The sequence below is a fragment of the Candoia aspera genome, chromosome 3 (assembly GCF_035149785.1).
Source record: "Candoia aspera isolate rCanAsp1 chromosome 3, rCanAsp1.hap2, whole genome shotgun sequence".
Taxonomy (NCBI): Eukaryota; Metazoa; Chordata; class Lepidosauria; order Squamata; family Boidae; genus Candoia; species Candoia aspera.
In genome coordinates, this window is record NC_086155.1 from 135,188,597 (window position 1) to 135,216,165 (window position 27,569).

General features: G+C 41.9%; 1 protein-coding gene across 1 annotated transcript; it reads left to right on the forward strand.

The window, feature by feature from the left end:
- Window positions 1–9,858: 9,858 nt before the first annotated feature.
- SERPINB5 (serpin family B member 5) lies at window positions 9,859–22,109 on the forward strand. Its single transcript, XM_063300206.1, has 7 exons — window positions 9,859–9,929; window positions 15,033–15,210; window positions 17,161–17,298; window positions 18,985–19,102; window positions 19,807–19,949; window positions 20,850–21,017; window positions 21,603–22,109. Exons 2-7 carry the CDS (start codon window positions 15,043–15,045, stop codon window positions 21,993–21,995), a joined length of 1,128 nt encoding a protein of 375 aa, XP_063156276.1. The 5' UTR covers window positions 9,859–9,929; window positions 15,033–15,042; the 3' UTR covers window positions 21,996–22,109.
- The last annotated feature ends 5,460 nt before the right edge of the window (window positions 22,110–27,569 follow it).

Here is a 27,569-nt window from a genome sequence, read left to right on the forward strand (position 1 = left end):
TGTGCATCTACAGCGGCTTTTTAAGCCTTTAGTGTCTGAATTATCTGTGATTGTGCTTTTAGGTACTAGACATTTCAGGAATGCTCATACACACACTTGGATAGAAAGCTAGTGGAAATATGATTGCAATATATTTCTTGAGTATCCTTAGGATCTTTGAAGTAAAGGAGCTGGGAGAGATTTACATTATACAGTTGGCTTTATGCCTTGCAATTCTTTGGTTCTACTTGCGATAATGCATTGGCTCTGCCTACTGTTCCTGCTGCTCTCTGCCTCACCATCATTATTGCCTTTAGGGCAGCCTGATGGGAAAGGTTGCAGATGATTTGCTACATTATATCCATCCCCACTGATTGGGTTAGACAATTGGAAGGGCATCTCTACAGAATGCCACTGTACTGAGACGGCTGGAGAGGCTCTGCTGATGCCAATGCTTAGTAATAGAGACGCAAGTCTGCCTGATCATCGTTAATTATTTTCATAACTCCCCCAATATGAAAAAAATAATTTGTAGTAGCAGTAAATACTAGTTTTGTGCTGGGGCCTAAGAAGCTACAGGTTTTACTGCTTAATAAACAGGTAGGTAAAGTGAGAAAATGCTTGGTGCTATGTAGTGAAATAAATGATATCATTAATGTACAAATAAACAACCAGCATCTCTGCCACTAGACAAAGGGGTATTATCAACATGGAATGAACCTGCTCAAATGAAATAAAGAGGTAGATCACTCCATTTAATACTCTGCTGTATGTTCTTAATTCTAGTAATTTATATTTATATTTTTATTATTTTAATATTGGTGATTTTATGATGTCAGGTTTTAAGGTGAATTTTATTGTAAACCACCCAGAGTCCCCCTTTTAGGGGGAGATGGGCGGTGATAGAAATGTGAATAATAATAATAATAATTTGTTCATTCCCCTGTAAGCACTGAACTTTCATTTATGTACTGCCCTAAGATCCTGAAACATCCTTATTATAATAGATTCAGATTTCTCAGGCAGCTGCTTACAATACACACACACACGTACACACACACATACACACATACATACACACACATACATGCACACGCACACACACACACACACACACACATACACATACAGTATGTATATACTGTATATTGTGAATTGTCCTCTGGAGGGGCAGGTAGAATCTATGGCAGTATCAGGGCTGGTGCCTCTGCATGTAGATTCAGGGGAAAGGTCCTAGAGACCCCATCTCATTTCTGCCTATTTTAATTTCCATCTCCTGTAACTGTGGAGGGGAGGCAGAGTGCCTAGAGAAGCCCCATTTTTCACAGGTTCTAAGATTTTATCTTGATCATGGACATCAGAAGTGTCCTCTATTAAATAATTTGTATGACATTGGTGGGGGAGTTAGTTGACTGGGTGGAGTTAGTTTAATTTCAAAAAAGACTGGGGCTAAACTTAACCCCTCTGGGCTAATTGGTTGAGTGAACTCAACTTTTGAGTTTGCACAGGTTGCTTACCCCCCTCCCCCACAAATCAATGTGGCATTGAATTAGGAAGCAAAGTATGATGGGAGCCAAGTAAGGTCAAAGAACAGCAACTAAGAATGGTGAGGATTTTCCTGACTTTGAGATTTCCTTACTGCCCAGCCTTATGCAAATTAATTGATTTCAAGAAGCATAAAGTGAATTTAAAATGGTATAAGAGGGTATAAGGCTTTAGTTTCACAAATGCCAGTATCTGGCTTTTCATGAGGTCTTCTCTGGCTATTTAATATACTACCTGTAATGGTTGCCCAGTCCAAATACTCAGACTCACAAGAGGTTACTAAATGAAATCTGATTTATTAGGAAACTTAAGGCAAGTACAGAGAAAGCTGAGAATGACAGAAAGCACGCCAAATACAAACTTAAAACCCTCGCGGCAAACGTAACCCCGCCTCCCTACCAGCAGAGCCGCCCATCCCAGGTGCTGGCAACTGTCAGTTCTTCTAGCCTGGGAAAGCAACCTTGAACACAGGAGATAACCCAAATACATTCCGAGCTCACAGCCAAGAGATAAACCTACTCCCAGCAGGAACCGTCCTCCCTGCAAAGATGAAACACGCATCCAGCTAATGACATGCGAAACGTTACGATGTATCAAACACATTGAAATGGCGAACATGACATACCGCCCCCCCCAAAAAAATTTAGGGACCCGGTTTAGATGGGTAGGCTGAATGGAACCGGGTAACAAGGGTAGGAGAAGCCACGTCATAGGCAGCGACCCATTCAGGATGAGGGAAATGCTTCCAGCGAACTAAATATTGTAGAGTATGCGAAGGCGTCTAGAGTCTAAAATTTCTTTAACTTCAAAGTGTTGACCGTCAATCATGATGGGTGTTGGAGTTGGAGGTTGATGATGTCATCGGTCAGAACGGGTAATGGGTTTGAGCAAACTGCAATGAAAAACAGGATGTAAGCGTTTAAGGTTATGTGGTAAATCAAGTTTAAAAGTTACAGGGTTTATCTGAGCGGTAATGGGGAAAAGACCCACAAATTTAGGTGCCAATTTCTTTGAGGGTTGAGAAGACTTGATAAACTTAGTAGACAAATAGACCATGTCCCCCACTTGAAAGGCAGGGTGAGGTGCACGTTTCTGGTCAGCATAGTGTTTGTAATCCGATTGTGCATCAGCTAATGCATTCTGAATGACCGGCCAGGACTCCGCCAGTTGCGTAGACCAATCGGCCGGCGAGGTCGGTCCGACGGAGGGTTGCGGCAGATCAGGGATGGGTACAAAGTCCCTCCCATGTGCAATACGAAAAGGGGTCTGGCCGGTGCTTTGATGAACTGCATTGTTGTAGGCAACCTCAGCAAAAGGGAGGAGGTCCACCCAATTGTCCTGTTGGTAATTCACAAAAGCCCGCAGGTATTGCTCCAACGTGGAGTTTAAAGCCTCAGTGGCCCCATCCGTCTGTGGATGCCACGCCGTAGACAAGGCCTGCTTAGTTCCTAGCAGTTTGAGGAACGCCCGCCAGAATTGAGAGGTGAACTGTGTGCCCCTGTCTGAAATCAAGTGAGAAGGACATCCGTGGAGCCGGCACACGTGTACCAGGAAAAGGCGGGCCAACTGGCGTGCGGAAGGAACTGACACGCACGGAATGAAATGGGCTTGTTTAGAAAAATAGTCTTTTACAACCCAAATCACTGTTTTGCATTGGCTGGGCGGTAACTCCACAATAAAGTCCATGAAAATCTCATCCCAAGGGCAAGTTGGGCTAGCCACGGGTTGCAAGAGTCCCTGAGGTTTACCTCCTTTACGCTTTGACATAGCGCACACAGGACAGGAGGTGACATACTCCTTTACATCTTTGCGCAGGGTGGGCCACCAGAACTGCCTGTGGACTAGGTGCAAGGTCTTTACAAAACCAAAGTGTCCCGCAACCTTGTCATCATGTGAACGGAGCAAAACGTCTTTTCGCAAACTCTCAGGGACGTAGAGACGGTTAGACTTCCAAGCGAAATCCCGGTCAAATGTAACATTGTCTCTATTGGCCAGCAACCAAGTATCAGTTTTTAACTCTTTTAGAAACTTTTGTTGCAACTGGGAGGGAATTGACAAAGCGCTCAGCGGTCCCGAACCCCCAACGGGTGGTTGCTGCGCCCGGGTTTGGCTGCGCATCACAGCCTGCATTCCCAGCTGTGGCGATGTCCACAGAGTGCTGACCACTTCGGGTGCTGCGCAGGAGTCCTGGGGTTGCCGTGACGTGTCTGCCAAGAAATTCTTTTTCCCCGGAATAAACTTCAATTGAAAATTAAATCGATTGAAGAACTGAGCCCAACGTACTTGTTTCAGGCTCAGTTTGCGGGGGGTGCTGAGGGCTTGTAAGTTCTTATGATCGGTCCACACTTCGAAAGGGTGATTCGCCCCCTCTAATAAGTGTCGCCAAGATTCTAAAGCAGCTTTCACTGCGAATGCCTCCTTCTCCCATACATGCCAACGTCTTTCAGTCTCAGAGAACTTACGGGACAAGTAGGCACATGGTTTTAAGCACCCTGCCCCATCAGCCTGCATCAACAATGCACCAATGGAATAATCAGAGGCATCGGCCTGAACCACAAAAGGTTTGGAGGGGTCAGGGTGTTGCAATATTGGCTCTTTGGTGAAAGACGCCTTCAGCTGATCGAACGCCGCCTGACAAGCGTCCACCGCAGCAGCGCCCCTGGATTCTTTACTCTTCGAGTATCCCCCAGTCCCTTTGTGCGAAGTAACTCAGTTAGGGGCAAGGCAATCTCAGCGAACCCCCTGATGAACAATCTGTAGTAATTGCTGAACCCCAGGAAACTTTGAAGTTGCCTGCGGGTGCGGGGTCTTTCCCAATCCATGATAGCCTGGACCTTGGCAGGATCCATTTCAATGCCCTTATCTGAAATTCTATACCCCAAATAATCAATTTGTGTTTGGTGGAAAGCACATTTAGACAGTTTGGCATACAATTCGGCTTTTCTGAGCTTGCGAAGCACCTGCTTAACCAAAGATACATGTTCTTCCATAGTTTCAGTATAAATCAATACATCATCCAAATACACCAATACCCCTTTAAACAGATGTTCATGGAGTACCTCATGGATCAATTGCATAAACACCCCAGGGGCCCCAGCCAGACCAAAAGGCAAAACCTTATACTGAAATGCACCCAATGGGCAATTGAAAGCCGTTTTCCACTCATCACCCTCCTTAATCCTTACACGGTAATAGGCTTCTCTCAAATCTAGTTTGGAGAAGATTTTCCCTTTGGCCAGATGAGACAACATGTCTTTGATCAAAGGCAAGGGATATTTATTGGATATTGAGACCGCATTTAGCCCCCGGAAATCGGTACAGAGCCTCAATGTCCCATCCTTCTTTGGGCGGAAGAGGACCGGTGCCCCCTCCGGAGAGTTGGCTGGTTCGATAAACCCACGAGCCAAGTTTTTGTCCACAAATTCCCGAAGCAAAGTTAATTCCTTTTGCGTCATGGAGTAGATTTTCGGCTTAGGCAATTGGTTGTTAGGCACCAGTTCAATGGCACAGTCCGTTTTCCGATGAGGGGGCAGTTGATCTGCTTCTTTCTCTCCAAACACATCAGCAAACATCTGGTAGTCCACTGGCAGGCCCTCCAGAGGAGGGGCCGGGCAATGCGGAGTCGCAGCTGCCGCTACCCCCACCACCTCCTCTGGGGCTTCCCTTCCCTCCGGTGCTTGATAAAATCCGTCCTTAAAGGTGACAGTTCGATAAACCCAGTTTATTTGGGGATTTTGCTGAACCATCCAGGGTACTCCCAAAACCACTAGGGGACCCCCCACCGGAGCCACCACAAACGACAACCCTTCTCGATGGCTACCCATTTGTAAAGCCACTAGCCCAGTGAAATGGGTGACTGGTTTGCCACCCGCCATGGACCCATCCAATTGCGTAAATGCAATGGGTCGTTGCAATGGGAATGTAGGTAGCTCCAGGGCCGCTACGACATCGGGGTGCATCAAACACCGGGAACACCCCGAGTCAATCATGGCCCACACTTCTATTGTCTTAGATCGGGAGCCCAACTTTAACTTCACCGTGAGAATGCGATAACTGCCACTCACCGATGTAGGCTCGCACCCTTCTTCCACCACCTGCCCTGCGGCGCCCTTTAAAGCAGGTGGCTGGCGTTTCCCGCCGGCTGCAATAATTCAGGTTCCCCCTCGTCTTCGTAGAACGGTACGCTGTCTACCTCACTCTCAGCCACCGCTGCTTTCATTTTCCTTGGCAGGGAAGGGGACTTCGCCATCGACTTCCCTGGTCATTCCTCACCTTTCGCCCTCAGGCATGCCGCCGCACGATGTCCCTCCTTGCCGCACCGCAGACACTGCCCCTTCGCATATCGCCTCTCTTTCTCCTCTTCCCAGGATCTTTGCCCGGTTCTTCCCCCGGTGCCCAGCGGGCGACTAGGTTTCCCATCTCGCCCCGACTTCACTGTTCTCCTCTGGGCGAACACCTCGTGTGCGTGTTCAGCCCTCCCAGCGAGTTGGATCCACTCGTACAAACTGTACTGGTCATCCCGTCCTAAGGACCAGCGCAGCACTTCTGTATTCAGGCCATCCTTGAACAGCTTGATGATGGTTGCTTGAGACCAGTCCTCCACCTTTCCTGCCAGCGCCTTAAACTCCAGCGCATAATCAGCCACCGATCTCGACCCTTGCTTAAGTTCTTTCAGGGCATGCTTCGCCCTCTCTTTCGCTAAGGGATCCTCGAAGTGCTGCCTTAGGGCCCAGAGGAACTCGTTGAATTTTTCCAGTTCAGGCGCTTCCGACTGGCACATCTGTACATACCAGTCTGCCGCCCTCCCTTTAAGTTTGGTAGCAATGGTGATAATTTTCGCTTTTTCCGAGCGAAAAAACGACCCCCACTCCTCCATGTATGCCTTGGCATTTGTTAGGAAGAAGGAGAGTTTTGTCGGGTCCCCATCGAATTTGACGGGGAAGTCCCTCAACCCGCCCGCCGACGGGCTGCGCCCCCCCACGGAGGGTTCGGTGGGTCCAACTTCTCTTGCCTGCCGCCGCTCGGGGACTGGCGGCAACCTTACGGGCGGCGACGCTAATTCCACTCGGACAGCCTGGTCCCCTTCTCTTGGGCGTGCTGCCCTTCTCCGCTCAGGGGACTGCCCATGGGATGAAGGGGTCGAATGCCGTTGGCTTGGCCCCTCCCGCGTTTCCTTCAGCGAACTCAGGTCCAGACTCATCTGTTTCAGGATCAGTTCTAATGAGTCCATTTTCGACTCCAACACTCGGATACGGTCTGGAGTGGGAGAGTCCCCTTTTGGTGGCACCTGGATTACTGTAGGGGACAGCGGGTACCTCTGCCTCCAGGATGGGCCCCCCACAACCGAGACGTCCCCCCGGGTTTCATCCCAGGTGACCAACTCGCCCGGGGTGGTTACGGTGGTTTCTGGCGCGGTTTTCATGCCCGCTGCTTCGCCCTCCGACCCAGAACTCGCCTCTTCTCGAATTGCTGAGAGCTCACCCAGTTGGGGAGGTCGGTCGGGGCGCATCACGGTCGAGTCCGGCTCCCCTTCACTCGACTCCTCACTTTCCAGTAGCAGGATGTCAGGTTCGGTCATCGCTAGCACTCTCCCTCACAGGGTCAGACAAACTTGTCTTCTCCTGGAAAGGGGCCAGCGGAATTTCGACTTTTATGATTCTCAGCTTTATGTAATGGTTGCCCAGTCCAAATACTCAGACTCACAAGAGGTTACTAAATGAAATCTGATTTATTAGGAAACTTAAGGCAAGTACAGAGAAAGCTGAGAATGACAGAAAGCGCGCCAAATACAAACTTAAAACCCTCACAGCAAACATAACCCCACCTCCCTACCAGCAGAGCCGCCCATCCCAGGTGCTGGCAACTGTCAGTTCTTCTAGCCTGGGAAAGCAACCTTGAACGCAGGAGATAACCCAAATACATTCCGAGCTCACAGCCAAGAGATAAACCTACTCCCAGCAGGAACCGTCCTCCCTGCAAAGATGAAACACGCATCCAGCTAATGACATGCGAAACGTTACGATGTATCAAACACATTGAAATGGCGAACATGACACTACCTGATCTTATTTAGAGTGTGCCATGCTGAAATCTATTGCCAGCAGTGCAGAATAGGATTGCAGTTGATCTCTGTTGTCTGTCAAACCAAACAAGGACCAAATGCCAGAGTTTTTCTTTTAGATATGTTCAAGATTAAAATTAAGAGCATTTATCATAACTACTTTATAATACTTTATAATAATCAGATGATCAATTAAAGGTTTGATGGATAGACCCCCCCACCCCAAATCATATAGGCTTGACAGGCACTCTGGTAATAAACATGTTGATCTCCCTAATGTAATGCTCTGTGAGCTAAAAACTAGAACTAGACGGAGAAACAATGCAAGGGATACATGGCCACACTATTTATCACTTAAATATCATGCAATTTTGTCTGCCTCCAACTACAAATACTGTTTTTGAGGTTGCATTGAATAGTAAGGAATTATAATTGCCATAATAACAATTCAGTGGCTTATTCACACATGCATTTTTTGCACTAGATGCTAGAAGCAACAAATAATGTTTATGTGGTCTTTAACGCTGGTCATTTATAGCAACAAGCTGCTGCCCGGTTTGGCCTAATACAGCTGTACAATAATTATTACAGTTAGCACCATTGGTAATAGACAGTTTTGTATGCATAGACTAGTTTACCCAGAGCAAATAATGATAACCATGGTATTTCACTGCATTTAGACTTTTGCAGTCAGTTTAATATCTATACAATTGCTGGTTGATTAATAGCTAAGGATGAAGATATGCTCCAGAATATTCGAATAAGTTTGCTAAGGTAAGGTTGGAAGAAGAGAATGTTTCATAACATGTTTAAACAAACTGCTCTAACACTTCAAAGGGAGTGGCAAGGCATTAGTTGGCATGAAAACTGAAGACAGAGCAAACTGATTACAGGCTGCAGTTTTCACATAGTGCTAGATCGCTAGCTAAGAGTTGATTTCAAGTGTGCATGTTTGTGTTCAGCATTAGAATGTTCTCACCTAGAAACATCCATGTGTTTTCCTTTTGTAAAATTTTGCACGCCCTTTTCAGTGGATGTATGTCCTGTAATACTTTTCTGAGGGACACTGAAAACATATACCCCTGATGTCTTTTTCATTTTTTCCTGAAAATAGCCCCAAAGGTAAGGAATTACAATTTTCATCTGGAAGAGGGAGATTAATCCTTTATCTACATACCCTTTCTTGAATGACAATCCACTTCATGCTGCAGTGAGCCTCGGCAGGAAAAAAGCTGTTGTAGTTGTTAGCGGGAATCAGACTTCTACACACTGGCTACATTTAGATGTAATCTGTGATTTAGAATTTCAGCAATGACCACAGAATTCCCCCTATACGCATGTATACATTTCATTTTCCAGAATAGCTGCTAGAAGGAGACAAGAAACATTCACTTCCACTTCTATTTTGGACTAATTGCAGTTTACCATTTCTTCTGAACACTAAACTTTGATTAAACTTAACTGTTGAGATTAATCTTAACTAACTGTGGTTCATGAAAACAATTTTCAAGAACTAGGTTTTGAAATTAAGATTAGAGTCTGTCTGAATTTGGATGACCCAGCAAGCTGTGGTTAATTGTAAAGGGAAGTAAAAATTCCAATTCTTGTGCCCATGCCGGAAAAGATGGGGGAGTGCATGATCCTGGAGAAAGCTAGTCTCGGTCTTCTAATGCTAAATTGTATTTTTCTGTTGTATTCAAATGAGTCATCTTGAGAATCCACTTTGGACAGAAAACATTGCTGATTCCACTTGCATCAGCTGCACTAATAGCTCTTAGCAGGCAGCAGGTTTTTTTTTTTTTTTGGCTTCTTAATGACCACAGAAGGCTGAGCCAGGCTGAAAGTGGAAAAATCAGATTTGTTTCACCATGCTCTTATGTTTATTTTTTCCTTTCTTTAGGGCAGAGTCTTGTCCTTTTTGAGACAGCTGCAACATTTCAGGGCCAATTCACCCCGAACACATTTAGAAAAGAGTCCGTAACCTTATAGTCTGGTCTTACACTACTCCTTAGTCTCTTTACCAGAACCTCTTAGGGGTGAGAAAGGAACTTTCATAAAATGGCTTCATCCTGCTGGAGCATGTTACAGCTGTTGGGAACTTTTTGCTTTGCCTGTTCAGTGTGAATCCTATCATGGGTAAAATGCCAAAAGGGATGATTAATAGCGAGAGAGAGAGAGAGACAGAGAAAACAGAAGCACAAAAGAGGGAGTGGCATCAGAGTTCAGGTGAGCTAGTAGAGCACAGTCTTCGTGCTCCATAGTGTCACCAGTAACACGAGTCTTTCAGCTCTGCTTTTTACATCTTTTTTCCTCGGTTCAGGGAGTAGAGTTGCTACACAGGGAGGTAAGTGTGGAATATATTTTTAAACCCTTTGTCATCTGTCTAAGCAATTGCCCAGGATTCCTTCTAAAGGGCCAAGTGGGGTTGAAAATAAAAAAGAGGGGGTCACTGCAGGAGAAATTGAAGGATTTTTCCATTCAGCATAACTTCATTTGGTCAATAGATTTCAGAGTGAACAGTTTCTGGAACATTGCTATAGCTCCCTTCCTTGTTTGCAGGGTTATTGATCTAACCTGTATAGTTTGCTTTTCAGCAAGTGATTTTTGAAAATCACACCTTACAATGTGGAACAAAAATAATAAGCTTTCTAATCCAGTTGATTGGGTGGTGAATAACCTTATATATACACACATCTACTTTATGGAAGACAAGACTTTCCTTGTGCAATTTTCCTGTTCCAATCATAGAATTTAAGGGAGGTAAAATGGTACCTTCTGTCTGTGATCCTCCTGTGTTTCCACACTATTCTCTCTCTTTCTCTCTCTCCCCATCACCTCTTTATTTTTTCCGAGCTCAGATAAGCCACTTAAGGTAGAATAGCTGCCTAGTGCCTTCTCACTGGTTGTGTTAATAGCTGTCCATCTGGAATCACGCACAGTCTACAACATTGCTAGTAGAAACTTGACTACAGATGACATTTTCCACAGAGGTGTGGGCCTTTGACTCAGCTTCTTTTATACTGTTAATCAAATAACAAATGCTGTTCGGAGCTAAGAGGATGTTAAGGGTGATCTTCATTTCAGCAAGGCTAGGGTTTGTCTGTTCTTGTATTTCTATAAACAGAAGATTACAAATATATAAGGCCCATGATGATTGTTCCCAACTCTTTAACTCTTTCAGGGAGGACAGTGGGAAGGGATGAGTCTAAGGTTTGCATCAGGAGGGCTTTGCATTTGTTTTGCATCCTCTTTCCCTTTCTCCATGAAGAAACTCAGTGGAGTCTGAGGAAGGGAGTACTAATGTTATTGTAAAGATACAGTAACAGAATCATGCAAATCTGAATGCACTTCCTTCCTCCCTCACTTTATCTTCCTGTGAATGGGGGGTGGGGGGGGCTGACTGAGATGTTTTCTCAAGTTATTTTCCTGGCCCAGGCTTGAGCCCTGCTCATCTGACCGTGGCCTTGGTAGTGGCTTTTCCTTCCGTCCTTCAAGGCCATTCGCTATTCCCTCTACATCAGAATATAACTTGAACAAACTTAATTATTAACATGGCCCAAAACATGTCAGCCCTTTGAGGTAGGCCAGGTCAGGAAAGAGACTCCACAAGGAGTACTCGAATTCTACTTCATTGTTATGGAGTATAATAACAGAATTTTGAAAGCCTGGCATAATTTTTCTCATCCCACTCTCAATCAGGGTGAGGCAGTCTTGAGTTTCTTTCTCATTCCCTCCTCTTTTTCAAGCTAAGCTGCTGTTTATGTAACTGCTTTTGCATTCACACCTCCACAAGCAGGCAGCTTAAGGGGGAGCAGAGTGTGCCATAGAGCTGTTTCCCTTCCCTTTTTGTCCGCTTCCAACATTTGCTACCTGGAGCGATTGCTTTTCTCTCTCCTTGATGGTGGAGTCATCCCTGCTTCTAAATCTTCTCTCTAAAACAATTCAGTTAAGACGTAGCATGAGACCAAAGCACCAGGAGAATTACTACATGTTTTGTCAACCTTTCAGAATCCAAAAAGTAGCCAGTGAGCCTGAGCCAATGCCAGTCTGTATGTTTCTTGTAATTTGTAGTTTTTGAAGCCTAAATTATCCTCGTTACCTTATTTTTAAGAATCTGGAGATTATCCAACTCAGTAGTGTCTCATACTGGTAATGGACCTTATAGGATCATTGTTCAGGCATGACATAGTTTGAAGGAACATGATGCAGCAATGATGCTGTCTTGCTGAAGCCAAGAAAATCTGGATTGGGTCAAGACCTCAGTGCAGGCCCACAACTAGGGTATGTGTCACCTGGGGCAGATATGGATTCCGCGCCCATTTTGGCACCCCCCCAGCACTCATTTTGGTGCCTCCCCCAGCGCGGTGCCTGGGGCACATGCCCCCCCCCACCAGTTGTGGCCCTGCCTCAGTGGGAGATCCCTGTGGACTCCATGGCTGCTATTCCTTCTGCTTTGTCATGGAAAAAAGGCAGACTATAAGTATACTGAATGAATGTAAAATAAAGCTTAGTATTCCCATTATCCTCATGATGTGTAGAAACTATTCCAGCATCACTTTTTCCTGTGTTGATGGGATAATATGAAAAGCCATAGCCTTCTCTAGAGAATCCCATGCTCTGGCTGTTCTTCATCTCTGTGTAAAACTTGAGTATATATGGTTGATAGTGCTGGCATGGAAAACAAAGGTATATCTTCCATATGGTTGAGTACTTTTTATGTTATCCTGGTAGCATGAGATTGAACAATACTTCTATGGATTACACACAGCAGTAGTAAAGTGAATACTGGATCTATAATGCTTTACTGCACAGCTTGTGAACCATCAAGTCAACCAAAAATTATTGGTCATATAAGGCTGCCTATCCAGGGTTTAATAGATCTTATGTTGGTGCTTTTCTGGAATTGTAAAAACAGACCGCTTGTCAAAGCTCCTGGCAAGCCACCATAACAGCCAGTTAGTGGGCTGTCTGTTCAGCTTAGTGAGTCATAAATTATGGAGGTTTCTTCCCCCCCCCCCCCCACATAAGATGAGAGCATGAAATATTTGTCTCTTCTTTTTGGTATTGTGAGCAGAAGCACTGGTAGATTTGTTTAGTGATTTAGACTGGGCAAACTTTCTGATTCCCTAATTTGGGAAATAACAACTCTCAGCTTCTGCTATCATAAATTACATGGCTGAAATACTTTAGGAAGAGACTAGAATGATTTTTGTGTGGAAAGATGGCTATGCTTCAATCATATTTCTCAGCTCAGAATTCTTTAATTCTATATATGACTGTTGTACTAGGCTGCAGGTAGTAGAATTGGAGGTTCTGTTTAAACCAACACAAAACAAAACAAAACCCCAAGATCTTACAAGCCTCAAATCACCAGTGCTTAAAAGTGAATTTAATTGAAATTTTAAAAGAAACTTCTGCTGGAGAAGAAGCAAGTTTAATAAGCAGAATGGCTCATCCCAGGCATCTTTGTAAAATGTGGGTGTGTTTCAAACTAGCTGCACTTCAAAGATGCCGCTATGCCTTGAGCAATTAGTTAAGAGATGCTGACTTAAGCCTAATTTTCCACTCAAATTCCTTAAGTAATACGTCAGTTATGCATTGACTCCACTCCACTGAGCTTCTCCAATTACTAAGAGCTTCATGTTCTTCTCTTTGAATAATGCTTCATTGGGAAATTGATGTTAAATATGGTGTCTCGGTCTATAGCTGAGTCTTTTTATACTGCTGTTCATTTCCCAGGGAAGGCTTTCAAGAGGGCAAATTAGATGGAGATACATCTGCAACCAACTAAGATTTATGCATCTAAACATTGGCATGTTTTGCTTTCTTCAGCTGCTGCTGATTTTTCATTGCCTTCTTCCATATAGTGTAGTACGTTTCATGCTATCCTAGTGGCATGAGAAGGAATAATACTTCTGTGGATCACATACAGCAAGAATATATTAGCATATTTTGTTTTCTTCAGTAGTTACTGAGTTTGGTTGTCTTTTGACATGCCTCATCTTTTGCATGTTCAGAAAACTGTTAAGATTTCCTTTTTGGAGAACTTTTTCCAAGGTGTAAGTGGCCACAGTCCTTCCACAGACTGTACAATAATTCTTTTGTATGAGACAAAACATGCATTCTGTGAAGACTTACCACTAGTGGGAAATGTTCTAGTCCAGGGTCATACTAAGTGTTCATGTGACCTATGATTTCTACTTGGGAATATTTTCAGAAGACTTTGTTTTAACACTGATACGGAGAGCCCTACATGAGGATTTTACCACCTCGGTCAAGAAAATGATGGTTATATCCATAACATAACATAACATAACATAACATAACATAACATAACATAACATAACATAACATAACATAACATAACATAACATAACATAACCATAAAACAGAGCATTAGTTAACTGCTTGGTAGAGACACAACTTAAGCACTCTGTGTCTTTTAAAGGAATAAAGTATGAATTTAAGAAAGAGTTCTGAGGTGGCATTTGATGGAGATGGCACTGACTCTTCCACACCTTATGATGTACTGACCAAAAGAACACAGTAGTGTGTAAATAAAGTGTGTAAATTAAAGATTTATCTGTGCCCCTCTTTGTCACTTTGCCTGTTCTTTGACTAAGATTGCTAATCTGATGTCACTGTGTTCTGCCTTTTCCTCCCCAGGCTGAAATGCACACAGCACATGCTCTCTGAATCTCTTCCTGGTAGGATGTAGCTAGCTAGATGTTGGGCTTTGCCTATTCCTGTAACATTTTCCCTCTAAATAAATCTCCTTTCTGCTATATTTATAAAACCTACTTCAGTAATCACTGCCCAGGTCAAATTCCTGCTCTCAGGAATGCTCACACCATCCACAGAAAACTTCAACTCCCAACAGCAATGCCTCTCACATTATATGAATTCAAAAGTTCTAGCTTCTCGGAAAAAATTACATGCATGTGTGTGTGTATCTGTAAGCTAAGAATATATTATATGTATCAGTGGGATGTCTGATTATATTCATAAACTTTTAAACTTCTTAGGAAGAAAGCTTTAAGTTTCACTGAGATAAGGGAAAGTAATCAGCCATACATCTGGCAGCCCTAATCTGGAACTTTGATAGATCTGCTTTAGCTTCCAGAACTGTAAGAGGAGAAATTTTGCCAGCTGTGTGGGTTCGTCTTTTGCTGTAATGTTGTGATCAGATAATTTAAGAGGTCGTAGGGACTGACTGAAAGCTTTTTGACCCAAGAAAACATGAGAGGAGATTGTGCCCACCTTTCCATACATGCCACATGTAGAATGTCATGATACTTACTTCAGAGTGAACATTTGTTAAATTGTGTTGTGAGGCTGCAGTGCCATTCAATGCTTATTAGTATGTGGGGTTATGGTGAGAAAGTATCAATTATTCATACATAGGGTTGGTTGGTTGGTTGATTAATTATTTCCTCTTTGATTTCAGAATCGTAACTATGGATGCTATACAAGCTGCAAATACGGCTTTTGCGGTTGATCTATTCAAAAAACTGTGTGAAATGGACAAAACTGCTAATATTATTTTTGCTCCACTTTGCACATCAACCTCTCTTGCTCTAGCATATAAAGCAGCTAAGGGTGACACAGCAACCCAAATGAAACAGGTAGGATGTTTACTTTTAACATAACTCTTGCTTGTTGTATATAAAAAGTCTATTTTACATTGCTACATAGATGAAGATTGACCCTTCTATAAATTCAAGTATTGTTGTGTGCTTCCATTAAACAGCACGGGTAGAAAAATCTTGGCTTGGTTTAGCAGCAAAGGTTCTCAAACATAAGGCAGGAAATAAAGAGAGGAAAATTTAAGATGAAACAAAGAGAGCATTGCCACATATTTGGCATTGAAAAAGAGGTTTACAGAACCTGAAAGGTGCCATAAATATTTCCTATTGTTTATAACCTTTTGTTGTTCTTGTTCTCTCCTCTTGGTGTTGCTGCTTTAGTAGGGCTGCATTTGCACAATGACATAACGGCGTGTGGGTTGACATTTTGGCATTGCAGTTTGCTGTGGATGCTGCTGTTGGTTGGTTTATTTATTTATTTATCAAATTTGTCACCGCCCATCTCCTCCAAGTGGAGGAACTCTGGGCGGTTTACAATATAGAACAATAAATATATAATAAAACTTCAATATAAAACACACTATAAAACAATTTCACAGAACTTTATTTACTTTATCTACTTTATTCACTTTATCTAAGGCTAAATCTAGAACTAATTCATAACAATGGTATCTTGACACCACACAGTCGATAAGGAAATATTAAGGAAAGCCACTTGGACTATGTAAAATGGTATGCCTAGAAGTAGCCACACTTTTTCTTAGAGTAGATTATGGAAATTAAATTGTGGATCTCCTGTCATATGTATTTTCTTGGTTCAAGAGGATGTAGCTCCTCACACTTTTACTTAGGATTCTAGCCTTCAATTTTGTTTGATTAATCTCTTAATTAAAGCTATCAAAAACTGCAATCCTGATTTTTTTGTAAAGAATTCCCATAGCTGAAATCTATAGTATTTAACTGGGATAGCAACCTACTGGTTAATCTTGCAATTAACGTATCGAGGCAATCAGTTTGAACTGCATATATATTCATGGGGCTAAATTAATAGTAATTGACCAGGAAAGGAATCTTGGGATTATGGTAAAATAACCTGATGGATATCTTGATGGAATCTCACGTTAGGAATCATAAGAAAAGGGTTAAAAATAAATCTGCTAAAATAATATCTTTATTCAGATCTAAAATGAAACCACTGTCTTTTTTGATCACCACAATTCTAGAAGTTGTTAGGTTCCATTCTTTATTTTATGTATATTCTTAACTTTTTTCCCCTGTCTTTGCTCTGTTCTGCATTGCCCAGACTCCTAGTGATTGGGTGCAGGATATGAAAACTGTAAATAAAAGAAGGAAGGAAATTGCATATCTAGAACAGATGGGGAAAAAACCACAGCTCAAATGATAGGGAAGTTTTTTCCACCCTTCTGTGAGGAAAGATAATAATATTTAGCCTATTAAGTTTAGAAGAGAAAACAGTGAAGTGGGGAGCAAGGTTGGTAAGAATGTAAGAGTGGATATAGCCTTTCCCCCCCACTCTTTCCCATTCCCAGGATCTTTGATCACCCAGTGAAGCTGAATGGTGGGAAATTCATGACAGACAGAAAGAAGCATTTTTCACATAAAACATAGTAAAATTGCTTAGAATTTGCAATTGAAAATTTGTTATATTGTCGGCCACCAATATAGCTGGCTTTAAAAGGGGAGAAGACACCTACAGGGAGGAAAAGGCTAACAAAGGCTACCAGCTATGATGACTATATATTCTCTTCTGGATTAGAGGCTATTTGTGGGTAATAGTTGCTGGTGAAGGCTTCACTCTTCATGCCCTACTAGCATGCTTCTCAGGGGCTTCTGTTTGGCTGCATGGGAAAAAAGAAGCTCGACTAAATATCAGATTGAAAAGATTTGTTTCATCTGATTGTGTTGGAAGCACTATGGTAGAAATCTTTACTGAAATCAATATTTAAACTGATACTTCTTCGTTAACAGGGACTTCATCTAGAAGATGTCAAAGATATTCCATTTGGATTCCAGACAATAACATCTGATGCTTCCAAACTTAGCTCATTTTATTCATTAAAAATGGTTAAGCGGCTCTATGTAGAAAAATCTCTTAATCCTACTATGGTAAGTTAGGAAGAAATAATAGCAGTTTCTCGCTGGTTGGCAGTTATAGTCCAAATTCCATAATTATTAATTACATTATGATTATCTTTGCTTTTCTAAAGTTTAAATTTAATGAATATGATACTTTAAGATAAGTGTAGCTTATTAAGACTTATATTAAGTCTTGTATTTATATTGCCTTAAAATGATATTGTTCAGCTGGGTTTTTTTAATACAATTTTAATGTAAATAGAGTATGTTTCATTTAGAGATAGATGCTCAATCAAAATTTCTACAGTTAGGTGTTTCCCTTCATGTCCATGATTTAGAGAGAATTACACTAGACTATTAGATCAATAGTTTATTTGAACTTTGATTGAAGCACAGTTTCTTCAAATATGATATCAGTAAGGCTGATAAAGAGCTGAGAGTTCCATCCATGGAAATTGTTCTTGCTGATGGCAAAAGTGACGCATGAAACTGCAGCCCAATTTAGAATTTCTGCAGGATTTTAATTACATTTGTGTTTTTAGTAAGAACCATTGAAATTCAGTTGTCATACACTGGGTTGTACCAAATTGAGCCCTTCTGCTGACAGAAGGTGTTATTAGAAGCTTCAGGCAGTAGAATAAAAAGGGAGGGTTGGGGTTTTTTTGATCTTCCATTGAAGTCCCTCCCACATCCCAAGGAAAAGATCCACCAAAGCAATTTTGAGAGAATCCAGGGGGTTGGGGGAAGAATGAAAATTGATTTTCTCTCTTTTCTGCTGCCAGAGGTCTCCAAACAAATTTCCTTTGAGGAATATCAGCTGGAAACACACCTGCACTTACAGCTTCATCTTTATTTAATGTTAATTTATGCATTTTCCTCTTTATCTTCATTTTATATGCTGAGGAATATTTGAAGTTGATCTTCACCTATTTCAAGCATATGCCACAATAAATATTTATCTGACTTCAAATTGCTCGTGTTCTTGAATTTTGAAGTGGCTCATCATTTGTCCGAATATTATTAATTGATACAATGCCACTTTTACTGATGTGGAGATCATATATTAATGTTTAATGTTTGGAATCAAAGTGATTTCTCATTGTTTTTACAGCTTTAAAATAGAAGTTACATTATGTTCTCTGTGGGTAATATTGTATGTCAAATTGAAAAATATTCCGGTTTTTGACTTTGCTCCGTTAATATTATTTTCTTTCATATTTAATCATGGAGAAATCCTAGCCCATTCAAGTTCGTTACAGTATAACCTATGTGCTCTAGGTTAAGCTATTTATACCCAATTTAATTTAATTTAATTTAATTTCAATTCACTATGAAAGCAGTTGGTGCAGATTTGTAAATGGACATTTGCTATGAAATGCACAAGAGCAAGAGCCATCAACATTTTGGGCCTCTTGACATATTTGGCTTTAGTTCATGGAAATACAAAAGCATATATACTCATATATTATAATTTGTGCAGGTCTGGCTTAGAAATTGCCAGCTGGCCCCAAAACTGTTTGCCTAGTTTGTCTGATGGTTTCCAGCCTCCTGTGCTAGCAGGTGTGGAATCCCAGTCAAAGCCCCCACCCAGTTGTCTCTCAGGTTTAAAATTGCCACATGCATGTATTTTATAATTTTGCCCTTGGCAGCAACACCCTCGATCTTCATGTTACCAGTGGGGAACTAGGTCTTAACCCGGGGCCTTCTCTCTTTCAGGAATTTATCAGTTCTGTCAAAAGACCCTTTCCATCAGAATTTGAAGTAGCAGATTTTAAAGACAAAGCAGAAGACACCAGGCTGCAAATCAACAAATCTGTTTCTGATCTTACTGATGGCAAGTGCATTCTTTATCAAGTGATCTCTTTTAAGTCATTAATTGGGATGTCCTTGAATCAGGGATTATGCCTTCAGAAATAGATAGAGCTCATCGTACTACATGTTTGCTTAGTTATGGTTTCTATGCTAATAATACTACCACTATACCAATAATAAGTTTGAATATGTTTTATTTTTAAAATGGAAGTCACTACTCCCCTGGAGAGGTTAGGCTTTTTTAAAAATACTTTTCATTGGTATTCAATAAATGAGCTCTCAGCAATCTGAAAACCTTTCAGGATAATAAACCAAGATCTTTTGGCACGCAGTGCTTATGGTAGGCAAATAGAAAAAATACTATAATACTTTTTTCAAATGTAAGGAGGAACTGTGTATGCATTTAGTGCCAAGATAGATTCTTCCTCACTCCTCCCTAACCAAGGGATGAAAATCCCCAGTAACTGGGTTTTTTTCTGGCTATGACATTGCCTTAATCTCATTCTCAGCCCATTCCTGAGGCATTCAGGTATTCTAATTTTAAAGTTGTCTTTTTCCTCTTCTCCTGAACCAATTTTTGCCAAAGATATAATTTGGTAATGCTAAACTCTTCTGTAGATACAGTATCCAGAATTGCCTTTTCCTAGAAAATATGACTTTGGCTGGTTCTTGCCCTGTATCTGTGGTAACATCTCTAATAAAGTATTTTTGCCAATGTATCTGCAGGTAAAATGGAGAACATTTTAATTGAGGAGAGTGTCAATGACCAGACCAAGATTGTACTGATAAATGCAGCCTATTTTATAACAAACTGGATGAAGAAGTTTCCTGTGGAGCAAACCAAGGAATGTCCGTTCAGAATAAGCAAGGTACGGGAAGAAACAACCTGAAATTTTTAACACCAAAATTAAATGCTACAGGAAAGCCTCCAGTTTCTTTCTGAGTTTTAAATCAGCCTTTAGTTCTATTCGCACAATCCAAAATCAGCTGTAATGAGTGACTGTATCGCTAATGATCCAAACTGTGAATGTGTCATAATGGTTCACTTATGGTCTAACCCTCAAAAAACCATATGACATGTTTAGGAGACATCAGAATGTTCCTTTTGTAGTTAAAACTGATAGGCTATAAGATGGTAAAAATACAATACGACTTTAACATATTATGAATAGCAAAAAGATTTGGGGACAATGTCAGATAGGTTACATTTTCTTTACAAAGTTTAGCTACTCTTTGTCACCATTTTGATTAATAGTTCCTTATCACCTTTCATCTCTCTTTGGCTCCCTTTGTTTGTAGCAAACTCATTTGTCAATCCAGGCCAGAATTTCAAATGGGTTAAAATACATGGGATCCATCCTAGAATTTGTATTGTCTACTCTTGCTATGAATCTAGATCCAGTTCTAGGCTAACAAATACAGCACTAGATTTCACAAAATAACATGCTGAAATTAATATTCTCACGTGCATGACTGTAAAGAAGCAAATACAGTTCTGTTAATCACACAGTATCACTTTTCTTAAAAATTCTATTTATTTTTAATAATCCAATGGAAGGACTGGATTATTACATTATTTACCCAAAAAATTCACTTTTATTTTACAGTATACACATTTACATTCAACTGTGTAATAATTTAACAATGTACATTTGAGTTCTGTTCTCAGTGCATTTTTTCAATGTATGAAGGTAAATGAACACAAAATCAAGAATTTTGACCACAACTGGTATTTAAGTGAACTTTCAATTTCTATTTTTCCTTACTAGACGGAAAGCAAACCTGTGCAGATGATGAATTTGGAAGCTACATTATGCCTGGGCTACATAAATGATTTAAAAACCAAGATTCTGGAAGTCCCATGTCATAATAAACATATAAGCATGCTTATCTTACTACCTCAAGATCTAGAGGATGATACAACTGGATTGGAGCAGGTAGAAATAAGTATTTGGATTAATTTCAAAGTATTCTTTGGAGAGATGCATATCAATCACTCTCTTCCTTGCATGTTTCAAAATAGTCTGATTAGAAATGAATGAGAAATAGATTTATATCCTAATGTGTCTTACAGCCATTTGTTTAGTTCATTGAATATAGTAGGGCCATATCCTTTGGACCCTACATTAACAAAGAAAAGCAAGACTGGATGGAGGAATGATTTGTTAGCTCAAATCTCAACAGTCAGTAGCATTCCAGCAGTGATATTACAATTGTATTAATGCAATTTGCAGCAGTCCTCAGGCAAAAACATAATGTCATGGTAGATCACAGAACTGTTGCATGTATTGATGAAGGCACGACCACTATAGATCTGGCCCAAATTAATTTTGACCTAAATTAAATAAACTCCTTCATCTATGATCAGTGGTTTGCCAGCTGCTTGACAAATTCCACTTCAGCTTTCTGTGTATGACTAATGGGCAATAATACAATACAGTGCAATACTGTACAACACAATAATACAGTATCCAATTAGAGCTGATACTCTAATTCACCTACTGTTTTTCTTACATCTTTAGCTTGAGAAGGAGCTCACCCCTGAGAAGCTGGTACAGTGGACCAATCCTAGTGTGATGGCAAACAGTAGAGTTAATGTGTTTCTCCCCAAATTCAAAGTGGAAAGTGAATATGACTTCAAACCCATTTTAGAAAGCCTTGGTATGACTCACATGTTCGATGAGAATGCATCAGATTTCTCTGAAATGTCAGAGTCCAAAGGCATTGTTCTGTCTAAGGTAATTCACAAAGTCTTTCTGGAAGTAACTGAAGAAGGAGCAGAGTCTCGAGATGTTCCTGGATACCGGATCCTACAACACAAAGATGAATTTAATGCTAATCATCCTTTTCTTTACTTCTTTAAGCACAACAAAACTCGCAGTATTGTATTTGCTGGTAGATTCTGTTCTCCTTAAACACAACTGCCCATTAAAAAAAAAAGCTGTTATCACCATTTTCTGTAAACTGTTGGGTATGACATATTTAAAGGTAGTCTAAGCAATTTCTCCTGTTCATGAAGTTGTATAATTTCCTGTTCAAGTGATTTGACAGAGGGGTGGCCGTATTAGTTGTAGCAAAAATAAGTATAGGGACATCTAGAAGATTTAAAAAAATCATTATGGCGTATCCTTTAGTGAACCATAGTTGATTTTATCAGATAGATACTGTACACCTATAGTGGGGAAGAAGGTTTCTTGTTTACATCTGCAGTAAACTTCAGATCAAATTCAGCAAAATGTATCTTTCATATGCAGCAATAAAACAATATGTGAATTGTATTATGTCTCAAAAATACTGCTGTTCATTTCATGCTCACTGGTAATGATAAATGTCAACTTTACTGAAATATCTGGCTACAGCAGAGCTCATATAAGTTTCTTTAGATCTTAAAAAAAACTGAAGTTAAACCACTAATTTGTTACCTGAATATCTGTCATGTTCCCCCTTTCAATGTTCTGTTAACATCGTAACGTTTCACATGTCAAGTCGTTTTCCGTGTATACCCGCCTGGCTCATTTCTGGGTTTTTCCATTCCTGCGCTCTGCTTTGTTTTAGAACTTTGGAATGTATGTTTGGGTTTGCAATCCTATTCAAGGTTACTTTCCCAGGTGCGTGTAACGGTTCCTAGCACCTGGGAGGGGGTGCGTGCTGACGGGTGCTTGGGGCGGGACTGGATTGAAGGCAAGGCTTTTAAGTTTGTATTTGGCACGTTTTTGGTCATTCTCAGCTTTCTCTGTATTTGCATACTATTCCTTTAATAAATCAGTTATCTTTAAGCTCGAGCTTGTGAGACTGAGTATTTGGGATTAGGCAACCATTACAATATCAGAAATCTTATATCTGTCTGGGCTTCATTCCACTAATCGCAGTTAATATGGATTTTTTTCTTAGTTTAATATTATGTAACATTTTATGTTGGTTGTTTATTACTTTTTTGGTGGTTATTTAGATTACCATAATTTGTTCCAAATAAAGCATTGCAAAAAGTGAGTATATTTTCTCATTGCTAAAGTTAAAAACAAAACTATACCTCCTGCATCATTTAAAATATGACTTCATATATCAGAAATAATATGCATTAATTAATGCTGCTAGTTAATACTGTTCTTTGTTACATGGGAACGATACACTATTTTAGACCTGAAAAAGGGAATGAATTTCTTGATGAGCATTTACAATTTTATGTCTATTCTATATTAAAGTGTTGAAATAGATGCTGAATCATATATTTTAAGACAGTATTTGGCAAAAGAAGAAATTATTCCCTGGGAGAGTGATTAAGAAATGTTAGCTAAATATTGGAGAATGTCAGATCTGCCACGTGTTACTGAGCACATCTTCCAATAGCTTTGTAAACCTGGCTGATGATAAGGCATGCCAGGAGCTGTGTATCAGTAGTACCTGATAGACTACAGTTTCTCCAACCCTGCCTTAGAATGTGAGTAGAGAGGACCGTCTGTGAGTAGGGGCCCCCTTACTGTACTAACATGGACTTACAGTGTTCCATGGTGATGTGCGCACTGTGGTGGGATGGAATGAGATGATCTAGATTTGTGTTGGAGAAAATCAGATTTGCATGATACTAGGCTCTGTCCTGAACACTAAACTAGCCCTGGAGCAGTGTAGTTAGTTCCTTTCCATTGATATGCATGTGAGAAAAAATAATACAAGGCTTACCTGCTATAAATTAGAGGACTTGGAATGGAATAGTGATGGCTCCCTGCACTCTACTACTCTATTATTTGGCTAAATAATTGTATTTGCTGTCATATACATTTAGAGGTTCTTGCTGTGAATAGGCCATGAACAGGAGATCTAGTTCAAGTTAGGATGCAGACATGGCAGGAGGCAGCTTGGCCCAAATTAAATCAGGCTTTGTTAGGAAGTAGATGTCCTAACAGCCAGGAACCACGCTGAGACAAGGAACTGGTCTCTAATGTTTTATTGCTTGTACATAACAGGAATCCTAACAAACTGAAGAAGCGTGGGAAAAACCCAGACATATAAACCCCAAAGGGTTAAGGCGGTCCCGATCTGTGCCTCTTTGAATGGCTGCCCAATTCCTCAGTGCTACGCATGCACTTAACAGTCTGGATGGGAGCCCCCTGCTCGCCATCCTTACTCATGACATCACCCTCCCCTCCAGATTCACATTCCATTTCAGCCCCCTCCCCTCCAGAGTCTTGATAAGATTCGCTGTCTGCTTCTAAGGTCCCATGGGAACTGGGCAACGATGGGAAGTCTTCAAAGGAAAAGGACGAATCAGTGCTGCTCTCCAGGTCTGATAATGCTTCTGGCCCAGGTGGCTGCTGCTGGAAAATAGCTAGATAATTAGAAAAGTCATCCCCCCTCCCCCCTGGGAAATGTAAGCCCGAGGTGGAGGGCTGCGGTTCCCCCACCTCCTCTGTAACTGGAGTCAAGGCTTCAGGCGGGGGGGGGGGGGGGGAGGTGCACACTCACGAACTCTTCTGCTTGGAATTCTTCAGCCTGCTCAGCCGAAAGAGGAATCTCGGTTAGAGTGCGAGGCTTGGGTTTGTGAGGAAAAAGCTGATGGAAACAATGAACCAGTGCTGGAGCATGTACATCTCAGGCATTCTCCCACGTGCGCTCTTCCTCAGGGTACCCTTTCCAGTGTATGAAATATTGGATGCCCCTTCCCCTCCTCCTAGAGTCCAGAATGTCCTCAACTTCGTATTCCTCCTCCCCCTCCACAATTACTGGAGGTGGGGGGGGGCAGTTGCGATCGCAAGGCACTTGGGGGAGGGTCTTTGGCTAGCAAGGCTCTGTGAAACACTGGGTGGACTTTCATGGATGCTGGGAGCTGTAAACGATAAGCCACTGGATTTATCTACTGCGCCACAGTGAAAGGGCCCACAAACTTAGAGTCCAATTTCTTGGAGGGTCTGGTAGAGTTCAAAAACTTGGTAGAGAGACACACTTTGTCTCCTACCGCAATCGCTGGTCCCTCTTGTCTGTGAGCATCTGCAGCCCTCTTGTAAGCACTCTTTGCCCTGTTCAGCTGCTCCTTTAACAACTCCTGTGTGGCTTGTTGCTCTTTAAGAAAATCAGCCGCGGCTGGGACAGTTCCCTGCTGGGAGGAGGTGGGCAACACCCGAGGGTTAACCCCGTAGAGTGCCTGGAAAGGGGACATCTTGGTAGAGGACTGTACAGAATTATTATATGTAAATTCTGCCATGGGTAGCAGGGCTGGCCAATTGTCTTGCTGATAAGTGGTGTAACACCTGAGATACTGCTGTAACCATTGGTTAATTTTCTCGGCTTGCCCATTACTGGCAGAATGATGTGCTGATGACAGGTGGATCTGGACCCCTAATGACTGGAAAAGGGCCCTCCAGAACCTGGAAGTGAACTGTGGGCCTCTGTCACTCACCAAGTGATTCACCATGCCTCTATACCTAAAAACGTGGTCCATGAACAACTGTGCTGTGGCTGGTGCAGATGGGAGGCCCTTGCAAGGAATAAAATGCGCCATCTTTGTGAAAAGGTCCACCACCACTAGTATGGAAGTCAGCCCCTGGACTGGGGGTAAATCAGTGATGAAATCCATGGAGATTGTATCCCAAGGCCTACTGGGGGTGGGTAGGGGTTGCAAGAGTCCTGTGGGCTTCCCTGGGAGAGGCTTGGCTCATCTGCAGGTGTGACAAGAAGCAACGTAACCCTTGATGTCTGCAGCCATCTTAGGCCACCAGTAGTCTCTCAGAGCTCTATGGAGAGTTTTGAAAACACCTCCGTGGCCTGCCGTTTGGTGGTCATGGCAAAGTCTCAGTACTTCTTCCCTCAATGAAGGGGGAATATATAATCGCCCACTATGCCAGAGGATTCCTGCCTCCACATTGAATGGTGAGGCAGTGTCTTGCGGGGCCCTCTGGAGGTCATCCATCCTGGCCCTGGCATACGGGTCCTGTTGCTGCTGAGCTCTGACTCTTGTAAATAGGTCCTCTGCTTGTCTGCCTGCTGCTAAAATCTCTGTTTGGCTCCCCCTCATAGACTGATCAAAGTTGTGAGGTTGTAATATAGTAGCCTGTACCTTCTGGTGAGTGGCGGGGGTTGCCTGAAAGGATCGAGACAGGGCGTCCGCCAAGCAGTTTTGCGCCCCGGGCACATAAGTAATAACAAAATTGAAACGGGAGAAAAACTGGCTCCATCTAATTTGGCGTGGGGTGAGGGATCTGGTGTTTTGTAGAAGCTGTAAATTCTTGTGATTGGTACAAACTTTCACAGGAAGGGCTGCACCTTCCAGCCAGTGCCTCCACTCTTGGAATGCTGCTTTAATTGCCAGCAACTCCTTGTTAAAAACATCATAGTTTCTCTCTGCTGGTGAGAGCAGGCATGAAAAAAAGGCACAAGGAAGCAATGTACTCTCGGTTTTGTTTGTATATTGCAATAACACTGCCCCAATGGCAATATCTGAAGCATCTGAATGCATTATAAATCGCTTCGTGGGATCAGGGTGTCTTAACAGCGGCTGGGATGCAAAGAGTTGCTTAAATTCTTGGAAGGCTGCTTGCTGTCTCTCCCTCCAAATGAATTTTGATCCCTTCTTCAACACTGTGTGAGGGGTCTAGCTCTGTCACTAAAATTCCTTATAAAACACCTATAAAAATTGGAAAATCCTAGAATCCTTTGTACATCTTTAACATTTTGGGGAGGTGGCCAAGAGAGAATTGCCTTGACCTTAGAAGGATCCATGGATATGCCTTCTGTTGATACTTTATAGCCCAGGAAATGTAATTCAGTTAAATCAAAGGCACACTTCTCTAGCTTGGCGAATAGCCTGTTCTCTCTCATTACGTACATGGGTTACATGAGTTGTAGCATCCTCAGAGAAAATTAATATGTCATCTAGATAAATGACCAGATACTTATCTAGTAAATCAGAGAAAACTTGATTCATAAATCTGGAAAATATGGCTCCTGCATTAGACAAGCCAAAGGGCATAACAAGGTACTCAAATTTACCAAACCTGGTGTCGAAGGCAGTCAGATATTCGTGCCCCTCTTTCACCCAGATCAGATTGTACGCATTCCTGGGATCCAACCTGGTAAAAATGTGTGCCTTCTGTAAGCGATCTAGCAGATCTGAGATTAAGGGTAGAGGATAGGATTCTCTTTTTATTTGTTTATTTAAAAAACTGAAATTGTGGACCACTCCCATGGGTGTCTCCTGGGTTGCAGGTGCCAACTGGTCAGGCTTCTTTGGTACGAAGAAGGTAGGAGCAGAGGCTGGGGACGTAGATGGTCGGATGAACCCCTTTTGGAGATTAGCGTCCAAGTAATCCTTTAAGGTGGCTAATTCCTTGGGAGACATGGGATATTGTTTCCTTGCTGGAACCCTGGCTCCTGGTATCAACTCAATGGTGCAATCACAGTCCCTATGGGGGGTTAGTGCCGTGGCCTCTTGTTCGCTGAAAACGTCTGTGAAATCTGCATACTTGGCTGGCAACTGGACCCCCCCTGCTTCCGTGACT